Source organism: Solanum verrucosum, unplaced genomic scaffold, assembly GCF_900185275.1.
Source record: "Solanum verrucosum unplaced genomic scaffold, falcon-dt-bn FXZP01000122.1, whole genome shotgun sequence".
In the NCBI taxonomy this organism is placed as follows: domain Eukaryota; kingdom Viridiplantae; phylum Streptophyta; class Magnoliopsida; order Solanales; family Solanaceae; genus Solanum; species Solanum verrucosum.
The window spans coordinates 93,419-112,982 of record NW_026019847.1 but is presented as its reverse complement, the minus strand read 5'-3'; the positions used below and the strand labels follow the sequence as shown (position 1 = coordinate 112,982).

At 32.3% G+C, this 19,564-nt stretch overlaps 2 protein-coding genes across 2 annotated transcripts; one reads left to right on the top strand and one right to left on the bottom strand.

The window, feature by feature from the left end:
* On the top strand, positions 1–1,945 carry LOC125817281 (AAA-ATPase At3g50940-like). The gene is made up of 2 exons (XM_049496827.1): positions 1–994; positions 1,074–1,945. The coding sequence occupies exons 1-2, from the start codon at positions 5–7 to the stop codon at positions 1,563–1,565; spliced, it is 1,482 nt and encodes a 493-aa protein (XP_049352784.1). The 5' UTR covers positions 1–4; the 3' UTR covers positions 1,566–1,945.
* On the bottom strand, positions 1,809–7,004 carry LOC125817272 (U-box domain-containing protein 45-like). Its single transcript, XM_049496817.1, has 6 exons — positions 6,794–7,004; positions 5,765–5,853; positions 5,249–5,434; positions 4,665–4,772; positions 3,241–4,418; positions 1,809–2,805 (listed from the first exon to the last, which is right to left on the bottom strand). The coding sequence occupies exons 2-6, from the start codon at positions 5,822–5,824 to the stop codon at positions 2,019–2,021; spliced, it is 2,319 nt and encodes a 772-aa protein (XP_049352774.1). The 5' UTR covers positions 5,825–5,853; positions 6,794–7,004; the 3' UTR covers positions 1,809–2,018.
* Positions 7,005–19,564: the final 12,560 nt, after the last annotated feature.

Here is a 19,564-nt window from a genome sequence, read left to right as displayed (position 1 = left end):
AAATATGTTTTCCCTTTCAAAAATCCCTTCAACAACATCAGTCCTTTCAGCATATACAACTTTAACTGCTTCAGCAGTTCTAGTTAGAACTTTAGTCTCTGAAGTTCAAAACATGACAAACCAACTTATACCCAAAAATCTCCAAGACAAAATATTGTCTAAAGTTGGAATCTTTATAGGAAATATTTCTTCCCAAATTACCCTCATCATTGAAGAAAACAATGGGATCACTCCAAATGAAATATTTGAAGCTTCTAAACTATACTTAGGGACTATAGTGTCCTCTTCAGCACAAAGAGTCAAAATCTCCAAAGCAGAGAAAGAAAAGAAATTTGCGACCAACATTAGCAAAGATGAGAAAATCATTGATATATTTGAAGGAGTTGAACTCATTTGGGAGTTGAAAGTTGTGGAGAGTCAGAAGACAAATTGTGATGATGGCTATTTTTCTTTAGATAAAGTCGAAAAGATATGGTATGAACTCAGTTTCATTAAGAGTTACAAGGAAATGGTGATGAAAACTTATTTGCCATTTGTTCTTGAAAGATCAAAAGCTATAAAAGAGGAAAACAAGGTGATAAAACTTTCTCCACTTGGGAGTTATGGTGGAGAATGTGTGAATCTTGATCATCCATCAACTTTTGATACAATTGCAATGGATCCTGAGGAGAAGAAGAAAGTTATAGATGATTTACAAAGATTTGTTAGGAGAAGAGATTACTATAGAAGAGTTGGCAAGGCATGGAAAAGGGGATATTTGTTGTATGGACCACCAGGAACAGGCAAGTCTAGCTTGATTGCAGCTATGGCTAATTATTTGAAGTTTGATATATATGATTTGGAACTTTCTAGCATGCGTGGTAACACTGATTTCAGAAGAATGTTAGTCTCTAGCAACAACAAATCAATTATCGTTATTGAAGACATTGATTGCACCATTCAACTACACAACCGTGATGATGGTGCACACAATTACAATGATAGTGAAAGTCAGGTAACCTAAGAACATTATACATTCTTTGCTTTGTTTCTTAGTTGTGTATAAAAAAGAATGACATAGTTTTCATGGACAGGTTACACTTTCTGGATTGCTAAACTTCATTGATGGACTATGGTCAAGTTGTGGAGATGAAAGAATAATTGTATTCACTACCAACTTTAAAGAAAGACTAGACCCTGCATTGATAAGGCCAGGAAGAATGGACATGCACATTCACATGTCCTACTGCACTCCAAGTGGATTCAAGATCCTTGCCTCAAACTACCTTGGCCTTGAAAAACACTACAAATTCCGCGAAATAGAAGAGCTTATAACTGAAGTGAATGTGACACCAGCAGAGATTGCAGAAGAGCTAATGAAAAGTGATGAAGCAGACATTGCACTTGATGGACTAATTAAGTTACTCAACAAGAAGAAAGAAGATTGCAAAGAGAAAATCATTGTAGAAAATGAAGTAGATGAGAAAATAGATGAAACGAACAAGGAAGAAATAGAAACCAAAGAGACGAGAAAACGCAAGGGGAATTCAAGGAGGGGAGGAAGAAGCAAGCGTAAAATTTACTAAGTTACTACAAATTTACTTGTGCTATGTACTTTTTGCATTCATTCCATGTCTTCGTTAATGTTTTATAACAATGGTTGCCAAACCAACATACAATGTGTTCCACTGAGTGTCTGTTACTTCCCACCAGCAAAGGTACATGATAACAATGTGACATAAGAGCGTTATATGGTATCCCAGTCTCCTCCATTTTGGATTCGATAAATAACCATCCAGGAAATAATAGCTAGTATTGCTACCTACATCTCAGGAAATAACAGCTTATATTCACATTCAATGGCTGTTCTTTTTTTTCCCTGTGAAGGATGGAGCTATAGCATTAACTCATGGATAAGCCCTAAAGTGTCCAGACCTGTACATCTCTTCCACAAAAAAAAACTAAACTCACCCATTGGGATAGGACAGAAGATGAGATAAATTAGAGATTTACATACTAGTGGTAGGAATGACAAATATTTAACACTGGTATACAGAAAAACTCTTGGTCTTCCACAAGAAATTCCATGCCTTGCCCAATTTTTTCCGCGAGGTTGACTTGCACAATGGCTTTGAATCTTCAGAAGGCACGTCCAATGTCTCGGTGTTTTCAGTCCGTGGTTGAGTTTGAACTGGTGAGGGTTCTCTCTGTCTCTGCTCACGAAACAACATCAAAAGCTTCTGAGCTTTCTGCTTTCCTCTCATAGTCCCATTTACTGATACCGACACCAATGAAGGTATCACTCCTTCTTGAAGAACCATTTGGCTGCATTTCTCATTTCCATTGCATAATATCAACATACAAGCTGCAGCTTGTTCCTGTTCTAAAGGCTCCCCAACGTCCAAAACCGTTGCAAGACTACTGATAAGACCAGGAGATGACACAATTTCATCTCTTGCAGATTTACTTAAAGATAGGTTTATAAGAACAGCTATGCATTTTTCTGTCGTATGGTCATCCGTATATGACATAAGAGTTTTCAGTCCATCCAGAATGCCAGCTGACAGGAGGTGTGGAGTATTTGTTGGATTACTGGAGATATTAAATAGTGCATGAAGGGCATCCAGCTTACATTGAGTATCGGTCTCACGCTGTAGGACTCCGATCAAGAATGGAATGGCTTCACCAGAACCAATGATGGGCTTGGCTTCCTCGAGACATGAAAGATTCAGGTAAAGGGCTGTTGCTGCACTGATGGCACTAGAAGTAGCAACCATTCTTCCTAGCAAAGGAAGAACACCCGCTGCCAGCATCAACTCCTTGTTCCTGAAGTGCAAGTTGGAAAGATGTCAAGTGTCTATATTTCTCATCGAAGCAAAAAAAGAATTGAAAGCACATGGAAAAATTTTGAACACCAAGCTAAAAATCATATACCAAGATTATTTTAGGCATTAAAAAGTCAGGAAGTACTTCACCTAGGCCAATAAATACTATGATAATTATTATAATGGACATACATCACCTATTTTAACGCTTAAAGAGGGAAATTGCTAAAAGGATATGAAATAAATCATGCTAAGCAGAGCCCATCAAAGTTGTTTGAACTTTGAATTGTGCGATGCCAAGGCAAGAAGTTCATCACAGAAGGTATAGATTATTTTGACAGCTGGACAAAATAAGTACTTTATTTCCTGAGCCAAAGGTCCTTAGGAAAGACTGATCTGCAAATCTACAACCATAACAAAACACAAGAGAACACACCTGTTATTATTCACACCAAGGTTGAAGAGGGCCATGGTTCCGATTTCTTGAGCAATCTCATTCCTGGTTTGTACAGCACACTCTAAAAACCCTAGTAGTGCTTCAATAAAGCCATTTGCTCCCATATAAATCCTGATTTCTTCATCATCCTTTAGCAGATGCCTGATCTGTTCTACTACTTTGCACTTTTTCCTGAAATCTTCCCCTTCATTTAAGATGGCTAAGAAGTCATCGTATCTTTCAAGAGAATTGACTTGAAGCTCATCTTCCTGCACAGATTCCTCTGCTTCAGTCCCTTCGGCCTCCTCAATAATACCACTATCTTCCAAAGGAACCACCTTGACACCTTTAAACTTGCAAGAAACAATACTTCCTGTAGATTTGGAATTCGCGGACTCACTTTCAGACAAAGCCAGTCTCCAGTAGTTGAGATCAAGGGACTCAGGTGGACCATCTGGAATCGGAACCCCATACTGTTCGCACCAACTAGCAACCAGACCCTTCACACAATAATTAGGAGTTAAACCAAGATGAGGGAGCTCCTGCTGAGTCTTTGGGCATGTGTTATGCCCATCGCTGAACCACTTCTCAATGCAAATCTTTTCATATGATTGCCCAGAAGCAATTATCACAGGGTTATACATTAACTGTAACGAGATTGGACACCTCAGCTCTTCAGGAGGAACAGGTGTCTGGTCTGTCGCTGTCCTCCTAAAGTTGGGTTTAAAATTAAAAGAACTAAGCTTCGAGAGTTGCCGGTCAAAAGCATGAATATTTCCTCCAGCTCCAATACCATACTCAAAGGATCCCTGAACTGTGGGTGAACAAGGTGTCGAACCCTGTGAATCGTTGTCATCTGACAATTCAGATCTAAACAACTTTGAGTATTTTCTAATGAGATGCAAAAGAAAAGCAACAATTGACTCTTTCCGTTTATCCTCTTCTGCTCTGGCTCGTTCAACGAGCTTTTTCAGAGCCCTTCTTTCTCTAAGAGCAGCTCTTGAAGAAGTTATACCGAGTCTTGAGGCAGCTTGGTGAAAAGACTCAAGTTCATTGTTGTCACTACCATTGAATTTTCTTCCCTGCTGAAGCAATGTAACTATCTCATCACCAATTTGCTTCTCCGCCAGATCCAGTGAGAACTCAATCCCTTGAAGTTCATTTAGAACATCAGAGATCTGAAAAAATATAGAGATTACCATCAGAACCAAAATGTGATCAGCCAAAGAGGTAATGGCCCTTAAGAAATGATTTATGTGCAAAACTCCATTTAGTCAAATTGACCGACGTCACTAACACAGCCGCCTCCCCAAAACAAAATGGGAAAAAAAAAGAATCCACTATCACATTTGCACAAGAGCATAAATTTTACTACAAAAAGAAACAAATTGACTTGGCATACTAAAGAAATAAGAGAATATTACCTGACAGCCAATACTTTGTGGTACTATATCTTCAACACGCTTTAGACTATCTTCAAGAGCACATCTTGCTCTCTCAAACTTTAGAACTATAGAGTCCCCTGTTATAGCCTGAAAACAAAAACATTGCAATAAATATAAATTGTCAGAAATGGAAACTTTAGTGGACGGGGAATGGAACCGTCAAGAACATTGTAACCATTAAGCGAAATTCGGGAGTGGCTCTTCTTACTACTTCTGTTTGGTAATAAACATACTGCATGAGCAGATAAATTATAGTTATATCTTACGAAATAGCACTTTACATTTAAAAATTTTCAGGTTAATCAAGTATTCCATTTGGAAACTATTGTAAGATATTAACAACAACTACGACACCTCAACCCCAAGCAAGTTGGAAGGTGGTTAGAAAACATAATAAATAGGAAACCTTGTTATGTAGGATCCCGACCCAAGGTAAATCACCAGAGGAATAAGAAGACACGATCATATCCCTCTTAAGAAATTAATACAGCAGTACGGTCAAAGATTGCCAAAAAACATTCTCTCAATATTGACAATCAGAACTAAAAAAGTACCATCATTACCAGGTAAAGTTTACTGCATTCGGCGCAATGTTGAAGAACATTCTTTGTTTTCTCAAGGGCTATGTGCAAAGCACATAATGCTTGAATACCAGATGTGCTTCTTGGTCTTGCAGCTTCCAGTTCAGGAAATATTCCCAGCACTTTTGCGTATACAGCCGATAAGCTCTTGCACATTCCTCCATGTAACTAAATTAACACAAAACTTTATTACTTACAGAACAATGATAAATGAACATTGAGAAACCCATATAAACATCAAACTAATATAAACTTAGATGATATAGAAGAACAACCGAAACCATCATATGCCCCCGAGTCCCGACAGGTTGTAAAAAGTCAACTGGATGAGAAAAGGTTATTGAAAAGCTAATCAGCATTGAGTCTACAAGGTGTTTTTATTTCAAAAACCAACTTTAAGGATTTGCCTAGTTGTAGGTCTACATTGAGCCAATAAAATTGAAAATGAAAGCAACAATTAACCAGCCATTTGTACGTTGAAGTGTTTCATAAGCATACCTTAGGCTCACCGATAGATAACAAGTTCTCCTCAACCTCAGTATTCTCCATCATCAACATCGAATAGAATATTCAACTTCCTCAATCACCTGTATTTGAAATCAACCCCAAAAAAATTAAACATATGTAATTGCGAAACAACATGGAAAAGTCACCAATGCTTTTAATAACATCAAGAAGCACCAAATGGATTATTACACAGAACAATTAATAATTATAAGCAACAAATAAACAAAACGAATAGCAGACATTTTTATTTCATCAAAAAGGGGAAGTGCAAGACCAGATTTAACCAAGGGTATAGCATATTGATCAATAAAGCTATTTAAAACCAACTATGAGGTCTCGGGTTCAAATCCAACCCGAGACAAAGACACCAGGTGATTCCTATCTATCTGTCCTAACCTTGATGGACAGAGTTACTGGTACCAATTGTTGGTAAGAGATGGCACATATCCCAATGAACAGAGCTACCTGTACCAATTGTTGGTGAGAAATGACACATATCCCATAAAATTAGTCGAGGTCATGCTTATCCAGAAAAAAAAAAAAGTACAAGTCCAGATTTGCAAGGAGGGCATCAAATGACTAATAATTCAAACACATACAAACCATAATATCAAAGAAAACGTAAATCATTAAGGGGTTCAAACATTTCATTAATCCTACTAATCAAATTAAAGAGAATTAAATAAATTTGCAAATGAAGAAACAAAGCATTTAAAAGCAAAGCTAGGATCCATAAGCATTCCCATCCACAATCTCTAACAACACAATAAAGCTAGATTCAATCAAAATTCCTTTACAACTTCATCAATATACAACCCAAGAATCAAAAAAATATATATATTTCTCATATGCAACAACAACAATAACATAAAACATAAAACATAAAACATACAAGTTTATTCATCAAAAATGGAAAACGACCCAAAAAAGAAAACTCCCAAAAGGGTTTGTTTGTTGTACATACAACTTCATATTTGCAACAAATCAAGAAAGAAACATATGAAAGTATTTTATACGTACAAAAAAAAGAACCAAGGAGGCTTCATGAAAAACTGCTGAAATTAATCCTAACAATACATTTGATAATTTTGTTAATCATCAAATCAACAAGGCTTTATTGTTGCAGATCCAAAAACTTGAGTTTTTTTTTTTTTTTGAGAATGAAGAAAATCTTTGATATTTTTTATTACTTAGATGGAGAAAGAGAGAAAGAGGGAAGAGGTAATAACAAAAAAATTATAGGCAAGAATGAGTAGATAGAAATGAATGAATCCATGTGACCAAGGACTACTTTATTTATTTTAAGTAATCATAATAATATCATTTCTATTTTTTATTTTTTTAAATGAAGAATTAGCGAAAATTGTTTGACCATCAATTTTTTTCAATTTTATCGGAGTCGAACTCCTATATATTTGGCCATAATAAAAATTTAAATATTTAACTTCAAGTTGAAATTTAAAAATTTTAAGAATTTGAAAAAAATAATAAAGTTCACTTTTTACATTTCAAATTACTCATAAAAATTAAAATTAATTTTCATGGACAAACACAATCACTATGTAAATAAAATTCTTTTTTTCAATTTTGTTAATAGGCTGGATTTTTCTGGTATTGAAAAGAAGTTAAAAATTTCTACCTCTTACCAAAAAAAATCAACAGCAAAATATCCTTCCTTTTTCAAGACACATATTATCATTCTTTTCTTACTTATTACTGCTATTATTACTATTAAAAAAAACATGACGTGTAATTAATAGTGAAAAAGATGGTCAAGGAATATTTGAAATAATATTAAATTCTAAGGTGGTGCCATAATTTATTTACACCCACTTGCAAAGTGGAACTTATTAATCACTTAATTGTTTGATCTTTAATGAGTTTAGTGGAGTACTATTTATTTAACCAAAAATAAGAAAAAAAAATTGTTTTTTTTTGTTTTTTTATAAATTAAATGACGATGTTGTCTCCCCGGTTCACCGGGCCGACAATTGCCGACCTCCGAGTTTGTCGGTAATTACACCTGTCAATATAATTGTTTATTGATTTTCCAATATTACCCCTGCTTCATAATTTAAAAAAGAAATATCTTCATAATTTTAATTGGCTTAAAAGCTATTAATGGAAACTAAAATCTTTTTTTCCCATTTATAGAAAAAAAAATCAGTTGGTAATATTAGCCACGCATTTTGAAATTATTAGCATGAATGAATGAATGAATGAATGATTAGACGTTTTAGTTCTAGAATACTTGTCCACATTTTCTTTTTTAGTTGTTCCTAATTACTTGTCTAATTTGACAAATTAAGAAAGGACAATTTTTTTTTACCTGTTATACCCTCAATTAATTACTTTGAAAAAGGTAAAACTTCTTGAAAATATGACATTTTTAATTCATCAACTTCATAATTAATAGGGGTAAATTGGTAAACTCACTATGTCAATTATTGATTTCTTAATAGGTGTGTCAATTCAAAAATGGACAAGTAATTAGAGACAGAGAGAGGAAAAAATGATTTTTTTATTTTACTTTTTATTGTTTTTAAATTTACTTTCTATTTGTATTTAAACGGGAGTATTTCTAAAACCTTATTTCAACAAGATAATAATAATATTTATGTATAATTTATCCTCTTTAAACTCTATTTAGTGAAATTTCACGAAATATATTGTTGTTGTTGTTGCTTTCTATCATAAATTTTGATAACAGTAGAAATATGAGTTTCTTCATGATGTGCAAATTAACTACTTAATAACGACTGTTTATCAATAATGATATAAACTACAGTTAATTGTATTATTTTTCACTTACTAATCTTTATCGGCAAAATCTATTGTATAACACACAAAAAATTGCAAGTGCAATTAAACAAGATTAGATAAATATTTTTCATATATCGCATAGTTTGAAATAATGTTTAATTAATAATTATTTTGTCATTTATATTATTATTATTATTATTATTATTATTATTATTATTATTATTATTATTATTATTATTATTATTATTATTATTATTTATAACATTGGCATATCCCATACCTCAAACTCGATCCTCCCTTGACTTTATCATTCCTTAAGAAGACAAATAATTATATAGTAATATGATATATATTTTTATAGGACAAGTTATCAAACTGTTTTGCCTATTTTCATACTTAAATAAATTTAAACAAAGACTAGTGCTATTTCCCTTTCATATTATATATTTTATTTATAATATAGACATAAACAATAAAAGTATGTGGACGATGAGTCAAATTTCAAACAAGGCAAAAGAGACAAGCAAGTGTGATGCAAGGTACTTCCTCTAAACAAACAAAAATTTAAGAAATGTTTCAAATTTATTTTCAAAAATAAAATAGAAAAACATATTTTATACACTTTTTATTAAATAAGTCGGACTTAATATGAGTAAATTTTTATAATATTATTAATTATTTGTTAAATAAGAAATATGTCTCTTTTTTTTTTTTTTTTGCAACTAATTAAAAAGGAAGTTGTGTATATAAAATTGGACAAAGGGATATTTTGCAAAGGTGAGGGTATTATCGTCATTAGAGTACCTAACTTGAAGCTGCATCACTTGTTCCAAATGAGGTGTACGGAATGAATCTACTAAATTTAAATTGCCAGGTTACAGCTGGTCATGTTTTTAAATTTTTATTTTTAACCATAGGTTAAATTTCACTAAATAACTTTGATCCGTAATTTACGGACTCTTCAATTAGATTGATCATAATTACGGTTTTCTCATATTTCTAAGGGTATATTTGGTACTACATTTTTTTATCACATCAATAATAATTTCATCAATATAAACATATCAACGGTTGTTAACTCTACACATCGATCTTGAATCTTGTTATTATTTGCTATATTTAAATGATTTTAAGGTTGAATGATTTTTTAAATTTATTTTTTGAACGCAAAAGGTGAAGAAAAAATGGAATCCAAAAAAAATATGTGGCATTGTTTTATAGTACCGAATCTCCAAGCCTTAAACAATGCACTGCTTCTCAAACAATAAATATCCAGTCGCATGCCCTATCAGCTTCAAGCAAGGTGTCAAAACATCGACACAATCTAGCTATGAGATAGTCGTTTAGTTCTAAAGCATGTCGTTGTTTTTGTTACTTATAAAAGGAAGTTTTGCAAAGAATATAAGACATAATATCTTAGGTAACTTTACATTATTATCTTGTTCTTCCCCATTTAGTGTCTTCTATGAAAGAGGCATTAAAACCTCCCCCTCTCTTGTACTATCCATTTTGGGAAGATTATTTACTTGTAATAAATCACGATCTTGGCGATTTAGCACAAAGGGATCAAACTTGATCGGCCTTGACACACTTGCTTTTAACTCTTTTTTTTTACACATTCTAACCAAAATGATGATTTTTTCGGTAAACACCTTTTTGGGGCCTTAATTGGCTGGTGATCAGATTGTTTCCCTCTCAATAATGAAGCTAATCCCCCATCGTCTTACTACCCAATCTTAAATCTTATTATTTTGAGGTCATATATGATATTTAGAGTTTGTCTCGATTTAATACCACTTTCGCAGCCCAAATCAAAATAATATGTTGGTGTTTATGCATTTAATATTAAAATTAAAATATTAAGTAGGCGTTTGGCCATGCGATACCATATCACGATATGAAATCAGTGTTTGGACATGCGATTTCACGCTAATTCCATCTCATGATTTCATATCATGAGATGGTATACCATATTCTCCAAAAATCATGATTTGGGAATTTCATATCATGATTTGAGATTTTTTAAATACAAAAGTTGACCCACAAGTTTATATTTTGTTAAAACAACCCTACATTTATATCTATTAACCATTTATTTCATATGTAAATAAAATTAATAATCACATCATTACATTTTAAAATTTATTATTCTCACCAACATAAAATTTATTATTGCTTTAAATTTGGTGAATATAAATGATAAAGTATGAATTGATTTGGTGAATATAAATAAGAACGGAGGGAGTAATACTTTTTTAGTTTTTCATAATAAAAAAACTTCTCTTTAGGCTACATATGAAAATGTTTAAAGCAATTTAATATGAAAAAAAAAACAAAATTAGTGATGTTTGTTTGATAATCACTACTTTCAATATGTTTGATTTTAGCACGAAATTAACGCACTGAAAATGTGTAATTGTACACAAATGAAACCAGACATGACCCATATGATATTGACAGACAAGTGAAAACTGTCATAACTTGTACAGTGTTACATAATTATTTTCGAGAATACCAAAGGAGTGATGAAATATATATGGTATATGAGCATGAAAATATAGTTGTGAATGATATTGACCAACAAATGGCTCAAAGTAACAATGTTGTCTCGTCTTATCGGTCATATGATCGAGAAATGCAAGTTCAACGTGAGAAGATTGTATGTACTATGTGGGAGGATTATATTAAAGACTATTACACTACAATTTATGTTTAATTTTTTTATTGAATTAAAGATTGATCAATTAAAGTTAGATGAAACAGTTAATTAAGTGGAGAACATTTATTATGCGATTTTATAATTTCTTATGCGATTTTATAATTTCTTATTTATTTGATAAGATTGAATAAACATTGAGGCTATTTTAATAGTTTTACAACTTATGAGATTTTTATGTTTATGAGAAAATATACAACACAAAAATTTCATATTGCATGTCCAAACAAAACTTCAACTTCATCTCATAATTTCATATTATGATATCATATCATGATTCCATATCGCATGGTCAAACGGGCCCTAAGTGTATATGTTAATTAGTGGGTATAAATTGACAAGAATGTGGTCATTATTTTGGTGTAACTTTTGTAACCACTATTGACATGATCTACCACTAATTTCATCAATTATTCTACCTCATTATGCCTTGTGACTCTTGTAACCTCCAAGGCATGATTTCTCCATTCATTCGCCTACATTATTATCCACATTATTCCTATTCAATACAAGGAAGAATCCATCATCTATAAATAGTGATGTTTCTTCCTTCGTGAAGGGAGGTAAAAAGAAAGATGTCAAGTGTGAAAAAATATTGTAGTGTGTAGTAGTGAAAGAAAGAGTTGAGACAAAGAAAATATTCTAAGTCTTCAATTATATTCACTATATAAAAGATAGTATTTATATATTGAAGGAAGGTGTTCTTATGTTGAATTTTGGACTGTTCAACTAATCCAGAGTTGCTTGAGTTGTATGATGTTGGTGTGTTACGTTGTTGTATCTTGGAGGGGACACGCCAAAAGTGATACTGCTAAATCAGTGTAGATTATGCCGCAGTGGACTTGAATCTCCTTAAAGAAAGTGAGATATCCACGCCTCATATTTTTTATTTATTTTATTTTCAATTGTAATTTATTATATTTGTGATATATTACACAACATAATGATTTACCCAAACCTCTTTACAATGACATTATTAATTCAAATATTTTTTTATTGCTATAGCAAAATCCTATTAGAAACAAATAATATAACATAATATAAAAATCAATTCTAAAATAAAATTATTGTTTTGTATTAAAATACACTATTAGATAGATTCCACCATGTTCAAATTTAAAAAAGGCAAAAAATAAATTACGATATTCGAGTTTGAATTTTAATACAATCACTGAATGCATAATAATTTAAATGAAATGTGAAACTTAATAGATGTGTGCACCCATGTGAAGATGTCTCCTGGTGGTATCTATATATCACTAGGTTACTGATTTATCAGCTTAAAACAAGGTCACTTCTTAATTCTAGGTGTGTATAATTTGTATAACGGAAAAGGGTCATATATACTCATATATTATTGGAAATAGTTTATATATACCTTTGGTTATATTTTCGGGTCATATATACCCCTTCCATCATACTTTGGTACATATATACCCCTAATTTTAATATAATGACACATGTCAGCTTAAAAATCAAATAACACATCCCCAATTTTAATTACCAAATTCCTTTGAAACCCACCCATTTAAAACCCATTTTCCGGGTGACCCACCTTCAACCAAATCCAATTTCACAAGTAATCTTCTTTATCTAAAACCTCCAATAAAATCAGCCACAAAAGCTCACTGAAAAACCAAAGGAGGAAGTGAAACCTCCATTAAAATCAGCCACAAAAGCTCACTGTGAAACTAGAGGAGGAAGTGAGAAGCATTACTTCCATTTTTTAAAACAAGGATAAAGTAATTTTATTAATAGTAGCAGTACCAAGGGAGTACTGCATAAGTAAAAAATAATAGAAGTTCAACACACCAGATGCTAAATCTCCACACCATCATCTCCTTCAACGGTAATTTCCCACTATAAGCTTCAATATCAACTTTCCTTAAAAGGTATTTGCATCATTTGTGTTACGAAAAGTTATTCATTTTATATTGTGGGATGCTCTTGCTGGTGTTGGTTGCCGAAAGTTGAGGATTCAGTCCAGATGGTATTGGCTTTTCACTTCTTCCTTGAGTTTCACGGTGGTTGAGACTTGATTTTAATGAAAATTTTAGATAAAGAAGATGACTTAAGAAAATGGTTTTCTTTGAAGGTGGGTCAATAGGAAATGGGTGGGTTTCAAAGGAATTGGGTAATTAAAATTGGGGATGCGTTATTTGATTTTTAAGCTGACATGTGTCATTCTGTTAAAATTAGGGGTATATATGTACCAAAGTATAACGGGATGGGTATATATGTACCAAAGTATAACGGGAAGGGTATATATGACCCGAAAGTATAACGAAAAGTATATATAAACTATTTCCAATAGTACAAGGGTATATTTGACCCTTTTCCATTTGTATAATTGTATCAGTTGCCAATATAAATAATTCTTGTATAATTACATAACTTAAAAGAGCTAACTACAATTACTGAATAAAAAAATAAATTAAAATAGGTAACTTGAGAAAAAGAAAGGCATAATAGCTGACCGCCCATTGTGAATTTAACATCATTTATTTAATGCACACATAATTTTTTTGGTCATAATTATTCCCGAAATTTGACTATACAGTTGTCTTTACTCTCTAGATGGTAACATGACCAAAGCATGAGTTTACTCCCTTTTAGGCTTGTGAAACTTGAAAAAGATAGATTGAGAAAAACAACTTTTCAGTGGGTGTTTATTTAATTACAATGACTTAATTATTCCAACCACATTTTTTTAAAAAAGATTTTCTTAAAAGGGATTCAAAAGATAACTCAAATGAGCATGGAGGGGTGAAATTCGATCTCTGCATTACAAAATTAAGAGTGATGACATAATTTTACACTCCAACTTATTAAAATAAAAGGAAAGAAAAAGGAGGAGGGTTGCTCCTCGTCAAATAAGTTAACAAAAAAATTCTAGAGTCTATAGAACTGGAAGCAACCAAACAATTTTAGCTAGGGTTGAAAATGAAGTTGTCCTTCTTCACTCGAATTCTAATATTGGACTTGTCAACTAGATAATTCTTCAAGGTGGATGTAATCTTAGAAGGAAGATTTACCGCCATAGTGAAAAAGGTAGTTGTTTTGCAATGTTCAATCATATTCGCGAGTAAATCAGTTATAGTGTTATCTTCTCTAAAGGTGTTTGGGAAGGAAAAATGACTAAGTGAACTCATGAATTAATTTGTTCAATATTATCTATGCTTGTCAAAAGGGATTGATCTTACATTTAACCATCTAAATAATCAAGAGAGAGTCGAACTCAACAGTTCTTTAAATGTTATGATTATTTTATGCAACTGTGCATTCCTTTTTTTAAATTATTTTTAATCAAATAAAAAGTTATGCAATGAAAATTTATTCTAATAGTAAATATTTTTCTCTTTTAGAACAAAGAATTTGTTTGATATTGTTGTTGGAAGGCCAAAAATACTTATTTTTGAGAAAAAAATATTTTTTTTGAAAAATTAAGTGTTTGACAAACTTGTAAAACTTCTTTTAAATGGAAGTAAAAATATTTTTTTTGTTGTTAATAAGAAGTTATGAAATTTTTCTTCTTAAAAAAACAGAAGCAAAAAAATATTTTTTTCAAGAGTAAATCCCTTCCATATATACATATTTACCAATATATTCTTTATTAATTAATTAGCATATCTCATATGTTTGGTTAAGTTTCATTTAAAAATTTTATTTTGTATTTTATGCGTACATATTATTATTATTTTATTTTTATATTTTATATATTATTTTACATATTATTTTTTAGAATTAGAAAAAAAGTAATAGTGATATTTTAGCAAGATTAAGAGAAAAAATAACAATTAAAGATTTCAGCACTCCAAAAAAATGGATATTATTAATTGAAAATTTGAATATATACATTTTAATTTAATAAAAATAAAATTTAATTAAAATTTTAATAATTGATATTTAAAATAGTGTCTCTCTACAAAATAATCTTAATATTAAAAGCACATTAATACTTGTCTGCTGCCGTAATTTGACTCTTAAAAGCACTTTTTAGAAAAGATTAGTCAAACACAATTTGCTTATGAAAAACACTTTTCAAATGAATTAGTCAAATACAAAATATATTTTTTCCAAAAGAAGTAGTTTTTATCATCAACATGCTCAAAATTTATAAAATAAAATAAAAAGAATTGGCTAGAGATTTATTATCTTTAGTTTGTTTTAGTCAAAACGATAGAATTCAGCTAGGGATGGCTATGAAGCAGTGAAGGGTGGGGCCAAGGCAGGTTGAGCTTAATCGTAAAAAAATTAATTTGTCACGCTTTGCCCCGCATAATAATTTTTTTCATTGTCAATCTGCCCCACCCCGCCTCGCATAGATCCGCTCTGCATAATTTTTTTAAAATTTTCATTTTCTAGATAAATTTGATACTAGATATAAAATTCATGAAAATAAATTTATGTTTTCATCAAGTTGTATTAATTTAATAGATAATGACTTAAAATTTTATATTTTAGAGGTCAATTAGGAAGCATGTAAGAACCATTTTCATTTACTAGCTTCAATAATTTAGTAACTTTAAAGAAACTATCTTAATATATAATGTTCTATCACTCTTACAAAATGTAAAAAGTAATTAAGTTTGAACCCGCATAAAATTGCATAGACCCGCAACCTGCATTAGTTTTTTTAAAAACCACTTCAATCCATCCCGCATATCTCCCTGCCCCTCACAACCTTAAGCTTGTTGTCACGACCCAAATCGAGTCGTGAGTGGCACCCACACTTAACCTCCTAGGTGGGCGAATCAATGAATTCAACTCCAACTTATATTTATCATTCAACTTACAAAATACTAACCATAATGCAGAAGCTTAAATCTTATTAGTGTAAGAAACATAAATCCATTATAGTCTACTATATGTCATTCCCAAAACCTGAAAGTCATTACATCAAGGACATCTAATCTCCAAATACTAATTCTAAGAGTATCAAAGACGTCAAAATAAATGAAATAAAGTAATTTGTGTTTGAAAACTAAGGACATCAGGTCATGACCGAGAGAATCCAACACAAGCTTGAATGAATAGCTCACCCTTGAACCTGATATGTTGAGACTGGCTAGAGCTGAGGGCGAGTCAAAGCCGTTGGTACACTTGTTGCACTCCATAAAAGGAAAACAAAGAAAAACACAAGTAGGGCTCAGTACGGGGCAACATGTATTGAGTAGATATCATCAGTTAACTCAAAATAGTAACTAATATGCAATGAATAATAGTATAAAATCAACATGAACAAGTGACAACTGAAGCAAGTACGTAATCAATCACAATATCAAGAACACACACGAGGACTCATGCCTCCACACCACGCTCGTTTGGGAAATGGGTTCTTTGAGATTGAGTACATTCAGTTAATTCAATATGTTTTCCTCTTTAATGTTACCGTGTGGGAACGTGATACCCCGATCCATAATATCGTGTCGGAATATGACACCCCGATCCATAATACCATGTTGAAATGTGACAATCCAATCCATAATATCGTGTTGAAACGTGATACCCCGATCCATAATACCGTGTCGGAACGTGACACTCTGATCCATAATACCGTGTTGGAACGTGACACCTGTTGACACCCAATTTTGACCGACCTCTAACCCTTTCAAAAGTGCTATTCAGTTAAATGCGTAATTTTAAAAAAATATTTCGAGTGTAGAATTTTAATCAATTTTGTCTAAAAATTATATATTTTAGTATGCATTCTTTATAAAGTTATCGTAAATATTATTAAAATATTTTTAAAATTATCAGTAAAACTCAAAATAATTATTTTTATTTCAAATGTTTTAAAGTTTAAGTGATTTTTATTATATAAAATGTTATAATATTTGTAGTATTTTAATTGGATAACATTTCTTTAATTTTCCTCAAAATCATTTAAATTGTAGCCTATTTTATTCTAAATCATTTCAATTTTAGCCAATTTAATCCAAATTTTATTTCAATAGTAACCACCATTTCATTTCAATTCTAGCCATTTTTTTTGCAATTATGGCCATTCCAAATTCAATAATATCTGATTTAAGACTCATTCTTTTAATCTCGTTCGTCTGTCACTTTGATCAAACCCATGATCTAATCGTGTCCATTCGTTCTATTCAAATCAAAGGTCAAGATCTATTTACCTATTATTTCCTATTCTAAATTATCAAAAGATTCAAACCCTAACATTATTCACTCTGCATCTTCCTGTCTCCAAAGACCCGCCGCCCCTCTCTCTCATCTTTTCCTCGCTCTGGCGAGATGCAGCAGCTCGGTGAGGCGAGCAGCAGCAATTTCGACAAACGATGATGGCCAGTAGTAAGCTCCGACGGAGAAAGTATCGACCGACAAGACACCATGAAAATTAGTAGATGTCTCCCTCTATTCTCCCCTCTCTTCTCTCCTCTTTTCCAAGCGAGCAGTCGGCGAGGAAAACAACAACATCTCCGGCCAACAACAACCAGCGCGAGAGCCAGCTCAGAGCAGCAGTCACCGGCACTGCTCCCTTCTTTCTCCATCGATGGATCGACGAAAACACCGGCAGCAACAACGAAAGTTCGTTGCGCTCTCTCTCTCCCTCAACCGCTTCGTCCAGCGAGCTCCAAGCAATCAGCAGCAGTAGTCGGCGAGGAGAGCAATAACTGTTCCGGCCAATAGCAACCAGCGCGAGAGCCAGCTCAGACCAGCAGCCAGTAGCTGCTCCATCTCCCTCCGTTCTCCATTTTTTTTTTCGAGCAGCAGCAACCAGGCGAATTCCAACAGCAAACCAAGCGACCAGCTCATCCACTCCTCTCTTTCCTTCTCTGCACGACAACAATAACAAGCAGCCGCCTCATGAATACTCCGGCAAAGCTCGAAGTTCTGGAGTTTTCGTACAAGACGGATCTCGACAGATCCGTCCAGGTTCATCTTTGTTTAATTATTTATATTCTAACCGTTCTCCTAAATTCGACTATGATTTCTTGATATTTTATGAATGAGTGTTCAAAAATCGATAATAGTTGTGAATCTTGTTTAAGCATGAAATTTGTGTGAAGCATAAGCTGTTGAGATTTTCGATCCATGTGCTTGGTAACATAATATCGGTGGTCCTTTGATTCTGCTCGTATGCTTTTAAGATCAACTTGGAATACAGTTTGGCAATGACCGAATTGCTTGATTTATGAAATTCAATCATGGTATTTTTGAGTTATTTTATTAATTAACGTGAAATCGTTTTACTTTCTTAGTTGGATAACTTTTACTCGCATGTTTACGATAATGCATAATTAACTGATTAAGTGATACCTCGATTTCTTATGATTATGCTAATTTGTTATTGTTTCTCCTATATAATTGATTATTTGAAATGCTCAATAACTCTCTTCGGTGCTTGAACCATGATTTATGGCTTGCTTTAAGGTAATGCAATTTTCTTAAATTGATTTGATTATTTGCTTGATCCAGTAAATTGATTTTATTTCCATAACTGTCTCTTGCCCGTTTCTGATTTGTCTGTGAATATTAAATAATATTAGTGTTTTATTATAGTAAGGAGATTCTTACTTGCTTTTTATATTTGGTAAAAAATAAATTACTAACAATCTGACTTGGCTCTCCTTTGAAATAAGGAAAATGTTATATTAATTGATTCCTTAAAATATTTATTTTCCTTATATGTGCCCCTCTTTTAATATATAAATAGGACCCCTCCCTTCATTGCTCACACACTCTCACATCTGAACATTGGCTTACATGCTAAAAAATACTAAAATAATATATTGCTCTCTATACTCTTAAAAAGAATTAAGTTCTTTCGGTTAAAAACTTCAAAGTTCCTCTCTGTTTTGCTGTTTTGTTGTGTTCGGGTCTAATACCGGATTAAGTTCGTCTGCATTGCTGATAACTATTTTGCATAATCGGTTAGCTCCCCTTCATTAGTTTAAATTTCGTATTGCATCATCTATTATGAATATTGTGTGTTTGAAATGAATAAATAAAGGAAGCATCCATGTCAGTCTTCCTACCCTTTGTTCTATGCTTGACTTTATACTTCTGTGGTTAGTTGGAATATGTCCGTGTGTCTGCTTCCTGCTCATAAGTATGAAATAATTAATGTCATGTGTGTTGGTTTATAACTAGTATTATTATCTTGTTGTCTTCTTATATTGTATTTGCTGGGTATCTCCTTTTTATTTTAGCAAGGTTTTTGAATTTAAAGGTTCAAGATGTTGAAGAGTTGCCATGGGAGGGAAGCGATAGACATAATTGATTTTGTTTAACTTATGTATTATTTAATCTCTATTTTTGTTTTGTAATAATTTGTAAACTCTAACTTTATA